The 23222-nt window shown below is 43.1% G+C and overlaps 1 protein-coding gene across 1 annotated transcript in view; it reads right to left on the bottom strand.

Annotated features, from left to right (window-relative positions):
* Positions 1-23222, bottom strand: part of cadps2 (calcium dependent secretion activator 2) — a 208828-nt gene that overhangs the window by 130164 nt on the left and 55442 nt on the right. The window contains 1 exon segment of the mRNA XM_022764550.1: positions 18558-18671. Coding sequence (XP_022620271.1) covers positions 18558-18671 — 114 coding nt within the window.

Raw genomic sequence — 23222 nt, 5'->3', positions numbered from 1 at the left:
AATTGAATTGGTATATGATCATTCTTCATGATCATCTCTCGACAAACTCCACCCGTATCAGAAACACGTTGGTGAAAACAAGCTGACCCGTCACAGGTCTTGTATCTCCATCGACGCCGTAGCCCCGGGTCATCAGCTACATCACAGCGTGGCCCCGCAGGTGTGAATCCAGCTCGAATGTTACCTCTTCTACACTTCTGGGCAGGCCCCTTAAAAAGCTTCAGCTCCTCCTATTATATATATATCTGATTACAACTTTATAGAAACGCTTAATTATAAATAATTGATTAGTTATTTATAAAAACTACTGTATAACTCTTGTGATTGTCTAAATGATCAAGTCCAGGCCGTTTTCAAAGGTTTCTTTTTATTACGGCAACGTTTATATTCATTGTTTAGGTTCTCCTGCCTCATTTTAATCATATAAATTACAGTATTTTCTGTCTTGATCAGACAGAATAAAAATAACCTTTAGTTAGTTTGGGTTCCAAGAACAGAACAGAAATAGATCCACCGGACCAAACAGGAAAACATCCCTGTATCTTCATCAGTGTGAACCTTCACTCATCTGAACTGGCTCAGCTTTCAGCAGATGGTAAAACGGTGATTATTTAATAATGGTGAGTGGCGTGAGGATGGACTAATGGAGGAGCCAGTGGCTCATTAAGCAGCAGAGATTATTCTTCCCTGGCAGCGTAATTACTGTTTTCAGTTGCTCTGATTGTTTTCTGTCTGAGCTCCAATGGATGCAGACCAACACGAGTCCGAGGTTTCATTACAGGAAGAAAATGATCCTGTTGAGGCTGAACATGTTGAAGCGGCAGCGTCACCATCACGTCACTGTGGCCTGCAATTATCAACGCGCTCTGCGTCGACGTACGAGAGGCGACAAGTCACAGCAACATGTTCTGACGTCTCCGCCTCTCAGCTCCGAGCTCATTGGTTCCTACTGAACATGTAAATGAACATGTGAATCTTTTGTTTTGATAGTGAGTATGTGTCGCAGCAGGACAGATTCAGCGCGACTGACAAAAATAAACTTTTTGTAAAACAATGGAGCTGTACGGCACAGAGGAACACACACACACACACACACACACACAGGGTGTGTTCGTGTATAAAGGTCATTCCCTCCTTGGCAGCTCTGAGCCTCCTGTCAGCCTGTGGGTGGGTCTGACCCCCCGTCCAGACGCCCACTGAGCCTGGATCGATGACTCATCCCCCCCCACACACACACACACACACACACTATACACTCATATACAGGCCTCCAGTATCCCCAGTAAGTAACCCAAAAGTTTGAATTCATTCGAATGAGTTGCACGTCGTTCGGACTTTGCAAACTTTTTTTAAAAAGTCACAGCTATGGGGATTTAAAGAATCTGCTGAATAATCTACATCAGTCTCTTTATTATGAGACACTTTATTCATTCATTGAATTTAAATCCAGTATTTGACTTGTTTTGGATGTTAGTTAGACACTTACACTGACAATCATACAGTATATACTATAATACTTATACTATACTCCTTATGGACGGAGGTCGGGTTCAGCTTGTGCAGAGCTGCAGCCACCGGCCGTCAGTCCCTCCCTCTGCTGCTCTCTGGGTTCTATAGGCGCTCCTCCATTTTGTCTGGCGACACAAATGTCAGCCATTATTACTAATGAATCGATCAGCGGGGGACATCCTCCCTCCCCGCTGCTCGAATTAATTGGGGCTTTAAAATTCCACTAAATTATTTACACACCAGCGGCGCGCCGGCTGGGAGTCGGGAGATTAAAGACACCGACGACGAGCGTCCGCCGCCTCCTGAGTGTCAGTGAGGGAAGACTGAAAACACTCACTCACTGCTACAGCAACAAGTTCAAAACAGAGACATTTCACTGCTTTAACACATAACCACCATCATCACAGTGGAAACTGTATGTTTGAAAACAAAATCAAACGTTGTGTGTAAAAAGGTTTACAGCTGCTGCAGTGAATGAAAATGCCGAAGAAAAATGTATTTGCAGACATGGATGATGAAATGTAATGAGTTTATTTCATTACTGATTGATTTGTTGACTATTTCTCTGATTAATAGAAATGTTTAGTCTATGAAAGTCAGATAATAGTAAAAAAATTAAAATGTCCATAGCAACATCCTAAAGTCGAAGGCGACGTCTTCAAATGTCTTGTGTTGTCCGACCAACAGTGCAAAACGCTAAAATATTCATTCTATGATATGAAACGGTGAAAAGCAGGAAACCTGTTGGATGATGAGATAATGATTCAAATCAAAAGGTTGAAATAGCTGTCAGTGAATTTTCAGTAAAATCAACTAATTAGATATTCCCAATGTTTGCTACATCCAAGGGTTCACAGGTCACGACTCTTGTAGAGTTGGTCGTCAATGTAGCTGCAAAGTGTGAGGGCTGTTCGATGATGTTACGTCCCCACAGTCGGAGCAGGAAACTTTCTGGCTGATTATTCAGGACAAAAGATGAACAACTCTAAAAACATCTGGCTGAAGGCACAAGTCTGTGACTGAGCTTAGAGTTTTATCACGTAAGCCACCAACTGTGAGTTGAAGTTTATGAGTCGGGCTGAACCCTAATAGTCGACCTAACGTCAGTCGATGAGAAGAGTCTTAGTCGAGTTTCGATTGGCTGGAGAGGGAACACGGACAGACATCATTCACACAGCTGGCTCCTGCAGTTACTAAACAGTGATGTCACGTTTCTTGGGTTCACCTAACCTAAAACAATCTGCAGCTACGGTACCAAGTTTTACTAACAACAAAATATTTTTAATTTACTACCAGATCGATTGCGCCCTCTAATTGGCTTCGTCTCCATGACAACATCACCTGTTGCTCCTGGTTACCGTTGTGTTTAGACCTGTCTGTCTGTTAGAAGAAAAAAGCTGAAGAGGGAAAAGAGAAAGATGAACCACCATCTCCTCCCACTTTGCATCTCTATATCCTTTAAGTTTGATAACTTTAAATGCTACGACAGACGTGTCCACATTTATTTGATTTTTTTGGTTTCTTATGTTATTCATCTCAAGTTGGACATATTGAAACTTTGAGAGAAACTGAAAGAAAACAATCTGTCCTGTGCTGATGTGAAACATTACCACGTCGTAAACTGGTAATAAACTGATTATATATATTAAAAAAAAAAAAAAGACAAGGGGAGATTTTTTTGACCAATAAAATAAAAACAGACTTATTGAAATGTTTCTTGTCATATAAGAGAACATCATAACTTGCTGCAGCTGAGAATAAAACGAAGAATCCTTCTCTGAACACAACACATCAGTTCTTCTCCTCGTCATCTCACTTTATCAGCGATCGGCTCGGATCAGATCGCCGGGTTGATGTATACGTTTAATCCCACATGTCGTTGTGATGAACCGTTCTGTCGCGGCATTATTCCAGCTTTCTTTTAAGATGCTCCTCCATCAGCTGCGAGGAGCCCTGGATCATCACCGCTCATATGTTCCTTCATGCATAAAACATGTTTCAGCTCAATATTAAAACGTCTCCGTCGCCTGCTTCACGCCAGACTGTTGGTCTGTCATAGAGCCGCAACACTTCATATATCAGCATAAAGAAGTTTAAATTCAACTGTTGAATGAGTTTGATAAGTCAGTAGCGTTTGAACCATTTCTGCTGTGAGCTCAATAGATCATATTCAGTTTAAATTTTTACAGTACACACTCACTTTTAACAATTTCACTGGTCACAGAAAAACAATTAGAACATGTTCCAGTTTTATCAAACAGCAAAACACTGCACAATTATTCATAATACCCTGAGTCAGATTTTATGATTTTGCAAAGTTATCATGTTGACACTCATTATCCTCCGTCTCCATGGCTACAGCACAGTGTCACTCCTCTGTCCCACAGTCTTAGACCAGTTTCAAGTGTTTGATTAGAATGTTGAACCTGAATCCTCTTTTTCACCAGATGACACACTGTGTGAAAATGGTCTGATAATTACATTTATTCAATTGGCACTGGCATGTTACGCACATAATAAGAGTCCAGAGTTTCCCATGCATTGATTTATTTGTGGTGGCACAACACAATATCAATAGACACTGACGGCCACATTGATTTTCTATTTCTTTTTACTATTTCAAATGGGTAAAATCTTTCACTGCAGAGCCGTGAGAATTGCATTGATTCACTTCTTTCCCTGCTCTCTCTCTCACACACACACACACACACACAAAAACATTGAAATACTCAGACTGGCCATTTGGATCAACGTTGCATCAGTGGTCCATGAAAAAAAATCCATAAAGTTTTTACCGTCTCTGTCTGTTTCTGCACTGACCCTCTGTCCACCTGCCTGTCATTCAGGGTGTGCAGCGCATGGTGCTGGTTGTGTGTGCCGGGACTGGGTTATTTGTGTGATTCAACATGAAGCAATGCAGCTGTATATATTCTTATTATTCATTTGTCAGAAAGTACTTGGCCATTGCAATATTTGCAGTGGAGCACTGCATATACGGTATTATTATATAACTAGAAATAACTAGAAAGCCCCGGCCGCCCATCGCCCCATCGCCTTTACATATAAACTAATAGAGAAACCATTACAGAAAGTTCAATTTCAAATCACCTTTATTCATCCCTGTGAGGTAGGGCTGGTGATGTGATTGAAATCATGATCTCAAGATTAATCTGTATCTGGATATTGGCAGATATTGATACATATCACAGTTAAGGCCAAGCAATGTGGTCAAAAATGTAATAACAATAACAATAAGAATGTTCCTATCAGTCGATATAGATAATTATCACGATAAATATCAAATCATTATTTCTTCCAAGTTTAAAGGCTGATTTTTGCTCCTGAGTAAAAGCTGAAGAAGCCAGATGGTTAATTGTGGTTTTAAACTGTTGCTAAAACATGTGAAACAAACAGAATGATAAAATCTCGAACCCACTGAGTGTAATGCCAATCTATTCCTGCAATGTGATTGGCAGATTGTGGGTCATTTTTGTGCATGCTATCTAAGCATGGAAATTAATTATATTGAACACTTATCAACCATTTATTATATTTCTATCGAGGAAAATTATATCATACATTATAATTATTATCGTTTTATTGCCCAGCTCTAATCACAGTGTAGCAAATGTGTGGAAAATTTTCAAAGTACTAAACTGAGTTACAGTGTCATAAATTATATGAAACCAAACTAATTATACCGGTTCAACAAAAATCTTTTTAATAAATCGTTTTATATCATTACTTTGAGCTGTGATTAATTTTTAGAATGTCACCAATATAAGATCACCACATGATTTCAATGAAGTTCAACAAACAATGATATTGAATTATCGTCCAATCAAGGCAATTGTAAACTGCATCTCCGGCCCACAACCCACAAAGGCCGTCACTGACCCGACTCTGAATCCTGAAACAAAGCTGAAGAGATCAGAGATAAAGACGGTCTGGATTGGATTCTGGGTTCTGGTGATTATGCAAATGAAGTTCGGATAATTAAACAATTCAATTTTCATCATCAGCCCGACTGTGACTGCAGGGAAAATTACTTCACTGAGAAAGATACGAACTAAATGCGAGTTGTCTTTCATCACTAAGTTTTATCTTTGCTCTTCAGTCTGATTAACTTGGTGGACAGACTTTCATGCAACAGGAAGCAGGTTCTGATCCAGGACTCAGGTCTACATGTGGGAGCTCACTTTGGTCTGTTTTCAAAGAGAGTCACCTCGACTCGAACCGCCCACAGTGGAGGTTTTATCAAGGCCACGTGTCACTTTGTCGAGCCTGTAAGAGATCATCAACCGGCTGAACTGATCTGACAAGAGTTTATTCCAGAAACCAATTATTCCATGTTCAATAAAAACCTGATGATGTGCAGATTGAAGGAACAAGTGTGGGCTTCTGCTCTGCCTCAAGCGAAGCTGCAGAATCTTTTTTTAGCACCGGTCCCAATTTCTCCTCTCAAATCGCAAATGTCACAGATGCAGCGTGGCGTGAAGCAGCGCGGTTATGAAAGTCATCAGTCTGCGAGGGGAACTAAGAGACCACGGAGGAGGAGGAGTATCGGAGCCATAACCATCAGCTGTTGGCCTCGGTTTCGGAGTGACGGCTCAGATTCGGTTCAGTTTTGGATGAGAAATGTTCTGATTGATCCTCCTGCTTTGTGTCTGATCGAACAGGTGAAGCGGGAAATCGGAGCACGGTGGCGAAACGCTACTTTAACCGAGAGGGAACCTCCCGCCGTGTGACATCACTGAGCCGAGAACAAAACAGGCGAGGAGGGAACGACGAGGAGAAAATAAGAAAAATATAAACATACGACAGAATGATGGAGGGAAACAAGAGACGTGTAAATACTGGTCGCAACACAACAAAGAAGAAAAGGAGAAACTTTTGACCTTGTCCTATCAATCAATCACATCACAGGAACAAAGCTATTCCTCACCAATCGTACGGCTGCCCTTCAGGAGCAAACACAACTATATAAACATGCACAGCACAGTTGGCTGAGCAGCAACATGACGCCACATGCTGTTGTTTTAGTGACAAATGATAAATGGGAGAGTGCGGCGCTCCCTCAGAGGAAACTCTTTTACATTGGTGCAGAAAGCGACAGCTCACGTCGACATAAACCGCAGAGCTGCTGTGGACGAACAAGGCGAGAAGATGACGGTCAGTGTGGAGATGGTTGAACATTCGCATGGACACACACCGAATGAGTGAATGTCAAAAACGGATTCTGCTACTTAAAGCTGGACGTGAAACACGTTGGTGATGTTCATGTTTATGTCGCACAAAACCAACACAGATAGTTCATACTACAAACTAAGGTCGGGGCGATCAGTCTAAAAGATCACATGAGAATCTTTTTTGGTTCGAATCATGTTCGACAATCTGCGGCTTGTTTTTCCGCTCTGGTTTTTATTCTGAAAGTCCTGAGAGGAAGTTGTGACGTTTAATTCTGAAAGTTCCTGCAGACGGACTGTAACTCTGCCGACTTGGACTTCATGTGCCGCTATACGAAACTCGCCGAGGCTGCAGAGCAGAACAAGGACTGCTGTCATGAGCCACAGTTATATGACAGTTAGCTGTTCAACAGTTGACAACACGCTGGTTTGCAGCAATTTAACTTTAAAAATTAAATATCTTAATATGGAAACTTTTAATGATGCGATCTTGACGCGATCTTGACGATTCATCTGAAAAGTAGATCATATGCCAAAATAAGATCATTCAATCCCCCAATTCCCTCCCCCATCCAGCAAAACATGAGGTCGCAGTCACTAACACTCAAAAACCAGCAATTAGACCCGTCCACTGGTTCTCAGAGAACCACTCAACAGTAAACTGAACCACTTTGGTTCATCACAAAAAAAAACTATTGGATACATGAAGATGAAAATTTGATTATGTGTCAAAAATGAGGGATTTTAACTGATAATTTATTTTCCTGGCTGTAAATATTTCACACATGAATGACCTGTACCGTCTGTATCTCATCGCTCGACCCAAAGAGAAACTGGTTGTGAATATAAAAGGTGTTCAGACATTTCAACAACCAGCCAGTGAGGAAACGTTTTCAGAGACATTAGAACGTGAAGTCTCTTCCGTTAAACATGAGAGAAACAAATGAGTCAGCAGCAGAGGCAATAGAAAAAAAATAAAACAAACTGTGAGCACAGTTTTATGAAACGCCAGGAATGATTTGCAGCTTCTGTCTGATCTAGACTCCATTTGTGTTATTTTATTATTAGCGTCTCTACTGGACAAACAACACGGAAATAAAGATAAAAAAAGACTGTGGGAATACAAAATTAAACTGGTTTTGGATGTTGTCATTCCTCTGCAGAAGAGGGAAAAACCATCTAACAGCCAGAAAGCAGAAGGTTTACACAGGAAGTCGTGAAAACAGAGAGATTAAGTGAAGCTTGTGAAGAAGCTGCGACAGACTGAACAGGATCTGCAAAGTCTTTCTACGGTCTGTTCTGGTTCCTGATTCCTTCTCACACTGAACAGACTGGAGGTTTTATCCTCACAGCCCCGAGACATTTTAAAACATCCGACAAAATCTTACAAAAATCAACTAATTCCTTTTCAAAATAAAAGGTCTGAGCTCTTTAAACTTTCCTGTAAGTACCTTTAAATCTAAAAACAGCCTCCACTTCCTTTTAAACTGTGTTTTCTTTGATGGGGGTTCAGAGCCTATCAGATAAATGATGAGCCAGATGATGTGGGATATTGATGTTGATGATGTGAACTTTAACCTTTGATGTAAAACTTCTCATTTCTGTTTAATAAGAAAAAAGACTCATGCTAGCATTAGCCTGATTTCCAGAACTTGTGCATTGCAGCTTCATAATAAAGCTCCATATTTTCTTCTTCTTCTGTGTTTTATTTTGAAGTGTTGATCCGTAAGAAGATATATTTGTGGTTTTAAGAACCAAAAACCATCTCAGTGTAGTTTTACATCTCCTCTCTCAGGCTTCTCTCTGCAGCTCTAGTAACAACAGGTCGGTGAGCCAATCAGAAGAGAGGAGGCTCTGAGCCTGAACCTCTCTCTTCTTCTTCTTCTTCTTCTTTCACATACAAAATCGTCATGTAAGCTGCTTTAAATGCACAGAATACATAAAGGCAATACTCCTGTTTATGTCATCACCCGCATCCATTATTACACTAGTCCCTAATCCGACTGCCACGTCTGAACCTCGACTGTTGCTGCAGTTTTTTTTCTCTTCATACACCTTCCAAGCCGATACACTGAGGTCTAATTCTCCTCTGTACAAAAAGGACAACAAAGCCAGTTCAGTCTAGACATTCTCCAAATGCTCAGGTTTCAGGTTCAAATATTCAGACTGAGACCTGAGAACTCTTACGTAAGTCCTGAATCGGGATTTACATTCGATCCACTCTCCCTCTTCCAACTCCGTCAGTTATAAAACCCTCTAACAAAGAAAAAGGAGTCAAATGACCAAGAACATGAACAGTAGAAAAAGTTTTTCTTTCTGACTCTGAGAGAACACAGAAGCTGTTTGTTTGGTCTCCACAGGGACGGAAAATCGACCAATTTGGGCCGGCGAGCTGAATTAATACAAAGGCCGGCAGAACAGCGGTGACCCTGCACCTGTGGCGATAATCACAATGAAATTATAAAGACGTCGTCATGTAAGAGAAGGAAGGACGAGAGGAAAAGAGCTTTTCATCCGTTGCTATAGTGAAGGAATAAAGATCAGTCTAAAAATAATTACACATTTCAGCTTCGAACCAAAGCAGCTGAAAAAAAACAAAACACTTTTTGATTAAAACGGAAAGGTGAAATTAAATTGTACAGTTCTCTATTTAGCACCAACCAACACAAACAACTACTGTATTGTATTTTTAATATATATATGAGAGTATCATTCATTATCATTATCTATATCAAGTCACTGTACTATCTCAATAAGGATCAAAGTTGTACAGTTTCAGTATCATTCATTTATATAGTCTTATAACCCATGGACATTTTGCCTGCAGCTGACTTTACAACAGCCCATCTGATGAGCCTTTACAGGGTCTCGCTCTCCTGAAACGTTTTATTATTCTTTATATTGTTTTCCACACAGATCCATTTATTGGTGTCTATCAGATTAGCAGAAAACATCTTCACACGATAGTCAAAATTCACACTGAGCTGATTAAAATAAATTTTAGAAAGTAGAAAAAGAAGCAGCTCTTCCTGCAGAAACTCTTCCAAGAGATCCACTTCAAAAAACAAAGACAGGGTTTAAATGACAGCGAGAGAACAGGAGGTAATCGCTGCTGGAATCATTTCTGGGGTTTGGGTGAAAAAGCACAAAACATTATCACAATCACGAGTCATCAATAGATACTTTCAGGAGGGAAACACTCTGAACGTGTGTGTTTAACCTGCAGGACACACACAACGTGTTTCAGCGAGTGACACCGACTGTAGACACAACAAAAACTCCAGGGTTGAACATCCACAGTCACATGACAAATACGCAAACCACGCCTCCTGATGAGGAGCATGTTATACAACTGAAAGCTCCAAAAGAAGCCAGTAAGTAGACCTTGAGTTAAGACTGTTTTGTCAACAGATTTCTTTTTCCTGCTATCACAGAAAAAACACATGATAAAGAGAAAACATTTACTGTTAAAAGGACAAGTTTAGCTTAGCTTAGCACAAAGACTGGGAGCAGGGGGAAACTGCTAGCCTCCTTTTCAACAACTCCAACTTGTAACCAACTTCCTCAAATGTCCTGCTCCTTTAATGAAGCTGGCATGGGTTTGGCAGCTGGGGATGTTCCAGTAATGTGTCATAATGAGGAGCTGCAGTCGGCGGGAAATGTCAGCAGTCATTTAAAGTGACAGACCAACAGGTCGCCCGGCTTCACAGCGGCGACGGCGTTGAGTCATCGTCACCTCCCACTGATCAGGAAAAAAAAAAGACTGAGGAGGCAGAAGCAGCAGCTGCGGGTCGCTCAGAGGGAAGGAGGAAACGTGGGTTTAACACCTCATCAAACAACCCGTCGCTCCATCAGACGCAGGTTCAAATCCTTTTCATCATCACAGCTCCGTGTGTGTGTGTGTCCTCTGAACACTAACGAGATCTGCGCCTTGTTTCAGGATGCGCTGTGTTGTTACTGTCAACATGTATGAATCGTGTGCGGTATGTTAAACACTTTAAACTGCCTCTGTCTTTGTGGCGACGAAAAAAAGATCTGATGCATCAAAAGGAAATGTGTTTTCTTAGAGGTTCAAGATTTCCTCAAAAAGAGAACAAGCAGCAGAAATTCGTCAGAGCTAACAGCAGCTAACTGCCTGTTACTCAGACTCAGATTCAGACGACTTTATTCATCCCAAGAAGGGCAATTCTTCTGCAGCTTACCCTGTCCGTTCACACTAACTTCAAAACTCGCAGGCAAAGCAGTTACATGTCGTAGATGATCAGCAAACTCGGGTCAATACAAGAACAACAAGCAGCAATACGCCTGATGCAACACTGCACCAGTTACTACATTAAAAGCACAACCTCTATTAATCCAAGGTAGAATTTCCTCTGGGAATTGGGGAGGGTATTTATTACGTACGGCTGCCCCATAATAATCGACCAAAAATCAGGAGATGAGAAGAGTCTTAGTCTGACTTTTGATTGGTCAGTTGAAAAAAATCAAATGAAACTAGAATCACCTCCTCGTGGTCGTATCCCTCCGCCACTCAGACTAGTTTCAGGTCACATCCCTGTTTATCCAGAGTCGTAGAAAATATTCACCATTTGTGTGAAGTCTTGAGTTATGGCTAGAAAAAGGAGTGTTTTGTGAGGTCACACTGACCTTGACCTTTGACCCTTTAGCCACAAAAATCTAACCAGTTCATCCTCGAGTCCTTGTGAATGTTTGTGCCAAATTTGAAGACGTTCCGTCAAAGTGTCACTGCGGTATCATGTCCAGCAGAACGGGACAGACGATCAGAAAACAACGTCTCCAACTCTGAGACATAAAAATCTGATTAATATCGTAAAACATGCGACGAAAAGTCGACGAGTGGCGTGAACTGAGGGCAACCTTCGGTCATGAGCAGCCATAGAAATAAGGTTATTTACTCATGCGGTGAAACAAAGAAGAAAATGAAGAATATTTTTGCAAAATCTCAAAACAAAATACGTCAAATTTGGTCAAGCTCTTGATTTGCGACTCAAATATTTAAGAGGATTCAAATTTCAAACAAAGATAATGACAGTTTGGACTGTTGATTTATGAGTTAATGACGCTTTGATGCATCTCTGCTGCTGTGGGAAAATGCTTTAATATGAAGAATGAGAAAGATTAAAGGCTTTAGAGTCTCTTTGGAAAAAAAAAAAAAAAAACTTGAATGGATAAAGAAATGTTTAAATAAATACTTAAAAGCAGAATTGTATATCCATATATGAAAGACTAACTGGCTGCACACACACACTTCAAACGCTCACACACTCCCCCTCAGCTGAGTGTAAATCCACTTTCACGGCGCATTAGCGGGCGTCCATGTGAAACTTGAATCAAAGCAAACAGACGCAGACAGATACCGGCCGCCCACGCACACGCAGAGGAGTACGAGCGTTAACCGGCGCCGCGGGCAGAGTGACGGAGCGCGTGGTGCGTTCACTGCCTCTGTACGTCACAGGTGTGTTGGCTCGGACGGTAAAACTCAAACATGCGGCTCATCAGATGTTCGGCTGCGGTTTGTGTGATATTTACAACAGCAGCTTCACAGTTTACACACCTCACCTACAAATGTGTTGTTTTGTTCATCGTCACTGTGAATACTGGTGTCAAACTCTCATTAATGAAAGGAGAGAACGAGGTCGTTACATCAGAGACGAGCTTTTATTTCTGATTCATCCTGTTTTATTTGTTAGCGCATATAAACATCTACTTCCTGATCTGCTCCTGTTTCTATTTGCCGTTGATCCAAACTCAAAACTTCCGCCATGTTTACCCGTTATCTTGATTAAGTCTGTGTCTATCAGTGTGTGTGCGTGTGCGTGTGCGTGCTAACAGGAGGAAGTGTAGAGATGTTTTGCTAACTCCAAACAGAGGAGAGCAGGAGCGACAGTGTTCACCCATGATCCACTGGGGTTTTTTTCTTTGGGGCTCATGGAACTGACGGCGGCCATTTTTAACAACCTGACAGTTAACATTCAAAATAAAAGCACCAGCCCTGTGTTGATATTTACAACGTGCTGCACGTTCATCTCTCCGCGAGATATTCTGAAAAAGGACAGCATGATAATTAATTCCTAAATCCTTAATACAAATCTATTACAATTATTTAATATATTCTCAAGTCTCAGGCTGAGAATCATTGATCCAAGAGTCGTGAGTCAGAAAGTATTGATTCTTCACAGGACACAGATATCGATCGGACTCGTTTTGTTGACCCTGTTATGATGTTGACCTTTGACTCGGTTGTGAACCGGTGATCTGTCTTTGCTTACCTTCCTCTGTCTCACACACAGATTAAAGGTGTGATCAGTGTGGACTTCAGTCTGTGCCGAGAGCGGGTTAATACCAGCAGAATCTGGAGTCGGGGTCCAGAGAGCGTCTGGGAAATCTGTCGTTAAATGATTAAAAAAAAAAAAATGTCTGAGCTGGAGCCACTTACAGTCTGAGCAGCAGCTTCCTGCTGAGCTCCAGAAATGTCACACACCTGAAGCAGCCGGACTCCAGCTGCTTTAAAACACTAAATTACAGGTCACACACCTGCAGCTCCGGCACAAAAATACTTCCTTCATAAATATAAAATGCCTCCATCTGACACGAGGGATGTGTTTTTCTTCTGCACAGCATCACTGATGGTTCGATACCTGCAGTATGTTCAGGTCCTTCTCTCCTCAGTGACGCAGCTTCCTGAATTAAAGGTCTGGTTGTCATGAAAACAGTTCAAACTTCAAACTGTTTTATACTGAAATAATGTCATATTACTATTAATGACATAAGTCTGCTCTTTATAAAAGTTTGTTTATAGCCACCATTCAGACAGAAGTAAAAGAATAAAACATTAAAGATGTGAAAATCAAGTTTTTAACCAAGACATATGACGAGTTAAATAATCAGTGTTTCCTCGAGGGGGGCGGGGCTAAATACACCTGAAATCTTGTCAGTACAGAGAGGGAGAGTTAGCATTAGCACAACTGCTAACACTTTGTCAGCCACCGTCAGTTACAAGCTAACAAACAACATAAACAAATGAAAAGATGCTAACTGCGCTAACGGTTCTGATCCGTCTGCTAGTCTCTGGTTCTGGTCTCAGACTCCTCCTCTGAGTCTGGGTCTGACTGAGTCTCTCTGATATCTCTGACCATCTTGATGCTCTCTGCTCTCTCACCTGTCCACCTGGAGCCAGCAGGTGGTGGGCGGGGCTCAAGGCCTGATCCAGATTACTCAATCAGGAAGTAAGAAGAGATGAGCTTCAGACCCAGTTATGATTTTTCTTTGAAACAAATGATTCATCATAGCAGAGGATATTTTTACAGAGTTTAAAACATGTCTGGAGGAACTTTAAAACACTTATCCTCATGAAAGAAGCAAAACGTGAGATTGGTTGCAGCACGATTAGTAAACAGAAGAATGTGGATCGAAGAGCAGACAAACATTCGAAAGAAGAAGAAGCATCAAAGCAGCGGAAAGATACGAAACACAACTTCCAGTCAGGACTTTCACAATAAAATCAGATGGGGAAACAGGATGACACCTTTAAACTGCATTTAAAAACAATAAAAATTTTTAATTTGAATAAATAATAAACATCTGAATAAGAAACTTTCTCTTGGAGACGAAAACTTTTCTTTGTACAATTTTCTATTAAATGGCACCTCGGCTCTGAGGCAAACAACAACAGATCCTCTTTTCCCGACGGACACGAATGCACCGCAGGTTTTGATTAAAGAGGGATCGCTCCTCTTTTGCCCTCCCTGACACTTTTCTCCCTTTTTTTTTTTTACTTGTATCACATGTTCTGCAGACTGTAGATCCTCTGAGACGAACTTGAGATTTTGTGTTATATAAATGACAAAATACTGAAAACTAACGCTGAATTTTTTTTTGCATCAGGTTTCAAGCGTCTGCGAGCTGATTCATTCACACATTCAAAAACACCACATGTTCCTTGATTGGCCGGAAGGATCTCAGGGATAAAAAAAAATAATAAAAAATAAATAAAAAAAAGCAGTGAGAACTCCCCACCGTCATTAGCGTTAGCACGTATGAGGCTTGTTAGTGTCACAGTGAGTGACTGCAGTAAATTTACATGAAAACACAACAACAGTGAAAAGTTTTCCTCCCAGAGAGAAACATTAAAATAAATCACCTCCTCTGCATCTGTGATCAGGCACATGACGTGCAAGAGTGCAAGACAGAGGCAATTAGACCACTTCACCTCTCAGAGGGACGACTGATGGATGAGGATTTCATTTCCTGGTTCTCCCATGAGCCTCTCTCTCACACACACACACACACACACACACACACACACACACACACACACACCTGTTTGTCGTGGAGGAATGAATTAGACATCCTGAAGTGGTCGGAGGAAGTCGATAAAGAAACCGTCATTTAATCACCTGTCACTCAGGTGAATTGGAGGGGGGGGGGGGTTATCGCCAACAGAGCTGCGTTCAGGATCAAATCATCTGGAAGAAAATGCACCAGCTCCCGCACAAACTCGTCCAGAATAACAAGAGGAGAGACGACTCACTGTTCCAGCTGATCGTGGACGGAAAGTTTGATTGTTTCTTCATCATCGAATAGTGATTTTCAAATCCAGAGCAGCAACTGTAATTCTAATAATATATCATTAAAGTACGATCAGTTTTATTACAGTTCATTCTGAGAGTCTCTCTCTTCATGGTGTGTATGATGTCACTGGCTCATCACAGCCACAGGCCTGAATATGCGAGTGAAGATCATCTAATTTAAAAACACTTAAAAACATTATTAATATTAGATATGGGACAGTTTATTATAGAAACTGCAGCTTTTAGTTGGAGCCCAGTGTTCATTAACTGCGTATATAGATCTTGATATATTAATAAGAGGTTTAATGCACCTTGATATGGACGTGATAGTTTATCATTTAGCTTCTTTTCCAGGTGTCTGAACCGTCAGGATTCATTAATAATCTGGCAAAAAAAAGAGGAAATTTCCGTCTTTTAATAAAACTTCATCCATCATGTTCATAAAAGTAGATGAGTCAAGTGTCAAAAGAAGAAGAAGAAGAAGAAGAAGAAGAAGAAGAAGTGATTAGCTCTGCAGCAGTCTCACCGGTCGTACGCTGCTGACACGCGATGACAAATAAATCAACATTTCAGATTTGAGACGCAGCCACAGAGCTCCAGTGTGGACAAGATGACAATGAGAAGAAAATGGCAGCAGGGCGGCGACGGGCTCCAACACAAAAGCTCACAGGCGATAATTAATGAGTGTGATGGACAGAGAGGAGGACGTGTGCTGCAGCATGAGACGGAGACGACGGCAGGGCGCAGTGGTAACGTCTTATTAATTAATTCGTGGTCGTCGTGATGAGCGTAAACATGGTGGCTGTCAGCAGGTGTGGAGAGCTCTCACTCTGGGCGCTTTTCCCTGCGCAGTCGTGTGTTTGTTCATTTATCTTTGCTCAGCTTTGTTGTCCTTGTTGTTTATCTGCCTGGACACAGTGATGTTAGTGTTATGTAGTGTGTGTGTGTGTGTGTGTGTGTGTGTGTGTGTGTGAGGACACTGAGACACACTAGGAGTCAAAATCCCTGTGTGCACAAACACCGTGTCCGATACGTTACGTTTTCTACTTCAGTCCGACACTTGAGGTTTCGTTTCTCCTGAGCTGAGGGAGTTACTTCAAGGTGTTACACCGAATCTCTTAAAAGGTTTCCTTAGGTAAGCTGAAGTCTTTCACTGGGAGAAATAAACATCATCTGATAATGATGCGGGGAACGCGGCGGTTCGGTTGGTTGGTTTGAGCGAGCAGCTGGAGCCCCCCCCCCCACGCAGACACAGGTGCTCCTCTGTCCTCCCACTGTCCGGATGCAGGCGGGTTAATTGGTGACTGTAGGTGCGAATGTCTGTTTGTCTCCAGGGGCGACCCCGCCTCCTGCTGCGGCACCCGCCCCCACCTCAAAGGAGGAGCGGTCGAGCTGATGGATGGATGGATGGATGGATGGATGGATGGATGGATGGATGGATGGATGGATGTCCTGAGGAATGTCGGTGTGAAATCCTGTCAGGGAGTTTCTTCCTCTGCTGGTAATGATTCAGCTCCTCCTCCTCCTCCTGTGTGTCTGCTCATGCAGGGGAATTTCTTTTGGTGGAGGTTTTTTGTTCCCCACAGTATGATGTTCAGGTGACACTAGAAAACAAGACTCTCTCCCTCCCTCCCTCGCATCTAAAAACAACCACAAACAGGACAAGGTTTCATACGTCCTTTGCATGATGCTGCATTGATCTCAGAGCAGGTAGAAACATCATGTCCCAATGACTCAGCATGGTGACAGGAAGTCCCACGTCGCTCACCTGTACGAGCCTGGCAGAGTTCATCAGGAGCCGAACTCCAAATTTCCCACTGGAAATTTAAAAAGATAACTGCCTCAAAAATCATAGTTTCAGCTGGAAACTGTAGTTTTAACAAACACTCATAAAAACAATAAATGCAAAGTTATGTCTTTTGGTTCTGAGCGAGTCAGAACACCTTGTGACCAGCGTCACGGTCGTGTTTAAACGCACGCGACCTTGAGTTTATTTGAAACGAGGATGACGCAGAGTTGGAGCTGAAAACAGATCGTCTCGCGTTTCTCCGCAGTGACGAAACATCTCGCAGCCACTTCACATGATAAATGAACAACACAGCAACGAATCCCTGTCGTCGTCATTATGTGTGTGACGGAGGACGACGACGCCGACGTCCACTGAGGAAGACACGTCGTCTCTCTTTGATCATCTGGCGCGAACGCCGCGACTCGAGAGTTTCACTGAGATCCTCTCGTCTCACACTCGCTGGCAATTAAGACGACGAGTGGCAAGTTCCCGATAAGATCTCCAGCTCATACCAGATTACAGGCGCTCCGGCATGAAGAGGGAGGGGGGTAAAGATGAGGGGGGGAGATAGAGGGAGAGGCAGAGGACCAACAGATAACAGAGAGACAGGGTGTAAAACTGGAATAATAAGAGTGAGGAAATTCACTGCAATCTCTGCTCGCAGCTGTCCTCCTCCTCCGACGGCGCCGAGACGGAAACTGGAGCCGTCAGGGGAGGGTTTTGTCACGGCGTCTCTGGAGGAGTCAGGAGACGCATTTCCTTCCAAACTCCAAAATGTCAATGAAACAGAAAATCCATGTGGAATTACTGAGAGTTTCTGTCTCAAACACGTTTACGCAGCGATGACGCGATCGAAACGAAACGGTGTGTGGTGACGCTTTAGTTGGGGAGGGGGGGGAGGGGGGGCAGCTGCCGGGTCGATGTTTCTAATCTGTTTCAGTCTGACGCTGCTGAAAAATTTCATTACTTTGTGCCGTGAGAGTTCAACAACCACTCAGTCATCAGAGGCGTGGACGGAGGAGGACGGAGGCGCCGCTCTCCCACGACCACGAATACCTGAGTGCAATTGTTTGGAGGTGATTAAGGGAAAACCTGGGGCTGTGGTTCAGAGTTCATGGAGGCGCTTTGTTTATAATCAGTCATACAGTAACATTAAAGGTCTGTGTCCATGTGTAGTGTGATTATAGATCAGGTCTAGCTTCTATATTAATACTGTGAAAGTATCAAAGCCTCAGTCCACAGAGAAATGCACACAGCCTGTATTCAGAAACTGAGCCTTAAAACCAGCCGTCAGGACTTCTGGAACTTTGTGATGTCACAACAAAGCAGTCACCAAGCCCCGCCCACCTGGACCCACCATCCAAACCTGTATGAAAACACACGCAGACACTGCAGTCCAAGTCATCACGTCCCCTAACTCGGATTCACCTCAGGCGTGTGAAGCCAAGTAGAGACAAAAGAGTAAAGACAAAGTCTTCTTGCCTCATAGTAGCTCCTCACGGCGTTGCAGAAAGCTTCATCCGCCACAATCTGCGTCTCCCCGTTGAGGAAGGCCAGAAATCTGTCCTTCACCGCCTGCAGCTGCTGCTTGTTCACCTGAGAGACAGAGAGGAGAAATGATGAGGATGATGATGATGATGATGATGGAGGAGAAAAATGAAGCAGGGGAGGAAGTTTGGGAGGAGAAGTGAGAGGAGAGAGGGCGTGATCAATCAGAAACAGATGGAGAGGAAGAGCAGAGGATGAGAGACGGAACAAAAAGAACAAGATTAGACTCATTGTTAAAGTGCGACACTGTCATTACGGAGAAGACGAGTCTCATTATCAAACAAATGTCTTTCATTAGGAAACCCAGTTCGCCAAAAACAACAGAGGAAGACAAATCTGTCTGAGTGAGACTGGGGAGAAAGTTCAGACAAGTTTTAAGACGGATGGAGAAAAAATAAAGGAGCAGACCAAAGATTTTAGTTCGTTAACCACCGACTGGTTTTATTTTACTTCGGTTTCCTTCCAGACGAACTTTAGTTTCAGGTCTTTTTTTTTTTAGTTCATCTGTCGACAAAGACTTAAAACAATGACATCCTGGTAAATGCATGTGTGTGTGTGTGAGACACGCTGACATTAACATACACACAATCTTTTATACAACTGCTCTGATAAGGGATTAATGGGTTAAATCATTGATCAGTATCACTGTGAGCTCAGTATCTTTGGGTTCGTTGGACAAAAGCAGAGATTTAAGGACATGAACTCATGAATTCATAAAGTGGATGTTTTTAAACCGATAAACACTTGATTAATAATGAACTGATGATGAAAATAATCACTAACTGCAGCACTCACTCGTCCGTCTCTTCACCCGTCCACTGTGAACTTCTCTCAAGCATCTAGTTTGGTGAAATAAACATTTTTGCGTCCACAACACTCTCCAGAGGAGCGACTCTCAGCTGAGCGGAGCGGAGAAAAGAAATCTCTCCCATAAATGTCATCGGCCGCCGCAATTTCTGCCCAGTGAACCACAGCTGACATATTGTGCTGTATGAGAATTTTAAGTTTTCATGAGCGACAGAAATCACCAGAACCCGCAGCTCATAAGCTGCATATGTATGAGGCGTCAGGAGGACGGTGGCGGCGGCGGCGGCGCGGCTCTGGCGTCGTAGGGGGAAAATTGAACCATTATTCTTCCGCTTGTTGTGACGCTGCCAGCAACACAAATACATTGTGGAAGTCAAAGTGCCAATTTCCAGTGACACAAAGTGGGCAGCGACTTATCTCACGCTGCCAGCTTTTTGTGTGGGCTCCTGCACGTTTCCTGGGTCTAAATGGAAACGCCGCAGTTCGCCTTTCACCGCAGGAGGAGGAGGAGGAGGAGGAGGATGGGGGGGGTGAATTTATGAAAAGCAGCAGGTTGTGGTCGTTCACATTCAAAATGACTCAACCTCAATCTAACAGGTTGAAAAGGTGAAACACAGTTCATTAGAGATAAGGAAACTCCCGCTGAAGGCCGCTGCAGCAGCCTGAGCAAACACTCATTTGTCCTCTCATGATGTTTTGGGGGGGATGAGACAAGTTTGTAGATCTGAATTAGAAAACTGGTTCATCACAAAGCTGTGAGAAGGGAGAGAGAGGAGTGTGGAGAGACGGCAGCCAGACGTTAAAAACAAAACCCTTTAATGAAGTCACAGCGGCGGCGGCGGCGGAGGAGGATCTGCTCCTTCAGTTGTTTCAGCAGCGACACGAAACTGAGCCGTCATGAATTTATCATCCAAGGAAAATAATCATGTTTATCTTCTTTTCATTCACCATCCACACCCGAACACTGCACCGTGAAGAGCTGCACTTCAGATACTAGTGCTCGTATATTTTCAAGCCTGGAGGTAGTTACTCTTTAAAAGGTCCCACATCATATCTACAGGTCTCTGTCCATGTGTAGTGTGATTATAGATCAGCTCTAGCTTCTATATTAATACTGTGAAAGTATCAAAGCCTCAGTCCACAGAGAAATGCACACAGCCTGTATTCAGAAACTGAGCCTTAAAACCAGCCGTCAGGACTTCCTGTGACTTTGTGATGTCACAAGGAGGCAGTCACTGCCCTTTTGTTGCTGCAGATAATACTGTAACTATGATGTTTATGAATTTAACAAAGCTACTGCATTTGTTACAAAAGGACTTCCTGTAAATGTTCTTGTTTCTTCTTGAGGGCAGTTTTGTGAATTCCCCATTATTTTAATTTGTAGTTTACATGCACAGGTTGAAATGATTTGAGTTCCCTTTAAAATGTAGTTTAAGAAATGACCCAGATGTTCAGAGATGTAGTTTGTTATTGTCAGGATACGAAATGTTAAAAGCTTCAACTGTATCATCATCATCAGGGAGGAACTTGACGTGTTCTTGGGGCTCGATGTCGTTGGTAAAATGTTGACGACACTTTTCAGACTTAATCTCGGGAGGTGCAGAAATATTAGACGGCCAAATTCGTGTCATGATTTCCTCTTCCCAGACTGATTTGTAGCTTTAATTCAGTCTCCTCCATGTTCTCTGTGTAGACACTCGAGTAGATTATGTTCTTTCTCCCTTTCAATAAAAATACTCAAAATCATTTCCTGCTGCGAAAACCTTTCCGGCTGAACTTTGGAGCCTCTCTCTTCCTTTTTATCACCGTCTCTTTTCAGGTGACTGAAGCAGTAATGGCTTCCCATGGACAAAATGCATCCTGTCCGTGAAATGAGAAAAAGAAGCTGGATATGTGCGGTGAAAAGCCGCCTGTCAGGTTTCTGGTGAATTTCTGTTCGTGCCTCCTCCTCTGCTCCTCTTTGTCCAGGAAATGGATTTATCCCGGGGGGAGAGGGCGGGGGGGCACTTCTGCTACGGTGACAGAAAACGTCCAGGTGGCGGTTTCATTTCCCTTTTTCAGGAACGTCATTCCTGCACGTCCGGCTCAAATCGCCGCTCTTCGAAAAAAAAACCTCCCCGCCGAGCAGAGCCGCTCTGAGGTCGGCAGGTCAACGGCTCTAAATGTTCGGGGGGGGAGTGTCGGCTCTTAGAGCAGCGCTCAGCGAGCGGACACGATTAACTGCTGCCGGATTTTCATTTCCCTGCAACACAGAGCTCTGCAGCTTCTCCTCACCGGCCCATCTCTAATCTCAACAACTGTTCAAACAGGAAGTCAAAAGGCAAATAGTTCGACCTGCGCCAGGCCAGAGGCAGCACGTCAGACATCCTGGCACCATTTAAAATGAATTAAACACTAGCAGTTCCTGTTTGAAATGTACCCACAGATGTAGAACTGGATTCGTCACTGGATTCGTTTGAAACTGAAGAAAATTTAAAAACCAGATGATTCTCAGGCAAGTTCAGAGTTTTAATAAAGGAGAGTCTTGTTCTTATGATTTCTCTTATCTCCACACATGGGGGCAAGGCTGAGACAGCTTCCTGCCCTCAGCGGGAGACGGTCGCTTCAACACCTCCTCAGCAGCTGCCCCAAAGCCCTGGCTGATGGACGCCACCGCCGGCAAACGCCAAACGGAGCTGGAGAGAAGTCATTCCAGTCACACCCAACAACAGGATCAAACTCCACTGACCGTTCCTTGATCACGTCGCTCAAACAACACTCCGGCCAGACTTGATTATTTCTTGCGGCGCCACCCAGCAGGCGTTCATGTTCTGTGGGGGAGGCTCATAAGAAGTGGGCTGCCGAGGTCTCGCAGGGCGCTCGCTCTGTAAAGCCTCGATCACACAGTCCATCCCTGAAGCTGCAGAAAGAGCCACCAGCTGGGTTTGGATAACGAGGGCAATCCTGCGGCTCGTTGCTGTTAACTTCATCAACCCCGGCTAGGTCACCTGGGGGAGGGGGGGGGGTCTGATGTTCAAAGACCTGAAACCTTCTCCGACCCCAGGAACATCACTGAGGATCCACCTCGGCACATCTGACAGATGTGATTTTGCATCCAGCAGATTTACAGACGTTTATCTCCAGTGTATCGGGAATAATGAAATAATCCACGCTGAACCTGAAAGTGTGTTTCATGTCTGCGTGTTCAGATTTGACTTAGTTATGATTCTTGATGCAAATTAAAAGGGTGAAATGCAAATTTAAAGTATCTTAGCTGCCTCCATGAGCTGCGTGCAGCCACATCCACCAAACCTGCAGGTTCACCAGCATGTACCTGTCTGCTCCACCTCATGCAGCATCTTTACCTCATGTTTCTCGGAGTCGATGAACGTTGATGATGCGGCATGAACTACAAACTAAAAAGACCGGATGAGAGAGGATTCGGACGCTGGAGGATCAGACCAGAGGAAACGGTCTGAGCCTTCCTCGTCAGTCAGTGTGATCTGAGCAGAACAGACAGCCGGTCGCAAAAACTGTCAAACTGTCAATCATCATCAATCAATCCAAAGAAATCAATCCGAAACCGTTTCCCTGTCGAATTCACAAAACTGATCAGATGTGAAACATGAGGCAGAACGAACCAAAACACCTTCAGTCCCGTTGTCAGTCAGTTAATGATCGTGTTACTGCAGACGTCCTGGAGGCAGAAAAAGTTTCATTTAAAAAAAAAAAAAACTTTTTCTGGAGGTGGGAAACAAAGTCTGACATCTCCAGGAAAACAAGAACTTCTTTAGAGACTCGGGAAGTTTCACA

This window comes from Seriola dumerili, unplaced genomic scaffold, assembly GCF_002260705.1.
Source record: "Seriola dumerili isolate Sdu_G_001 unplaced genomic scaffold, Sdu_1.0 BDQW01000550.1, whole genome shotgun sequence".
NCBI classification, from domain to species: Eukaryota; Metazoa; Chordata; class Actinopteri; order Carangiformes; family Carangidae; genus Seriola; species Seriola dumerili.
The sequence above is the reverse complement of the archived record's forward strand: the minus strand, read 5'-3'. Positions and strand labels throughout refer to the sequence as shown.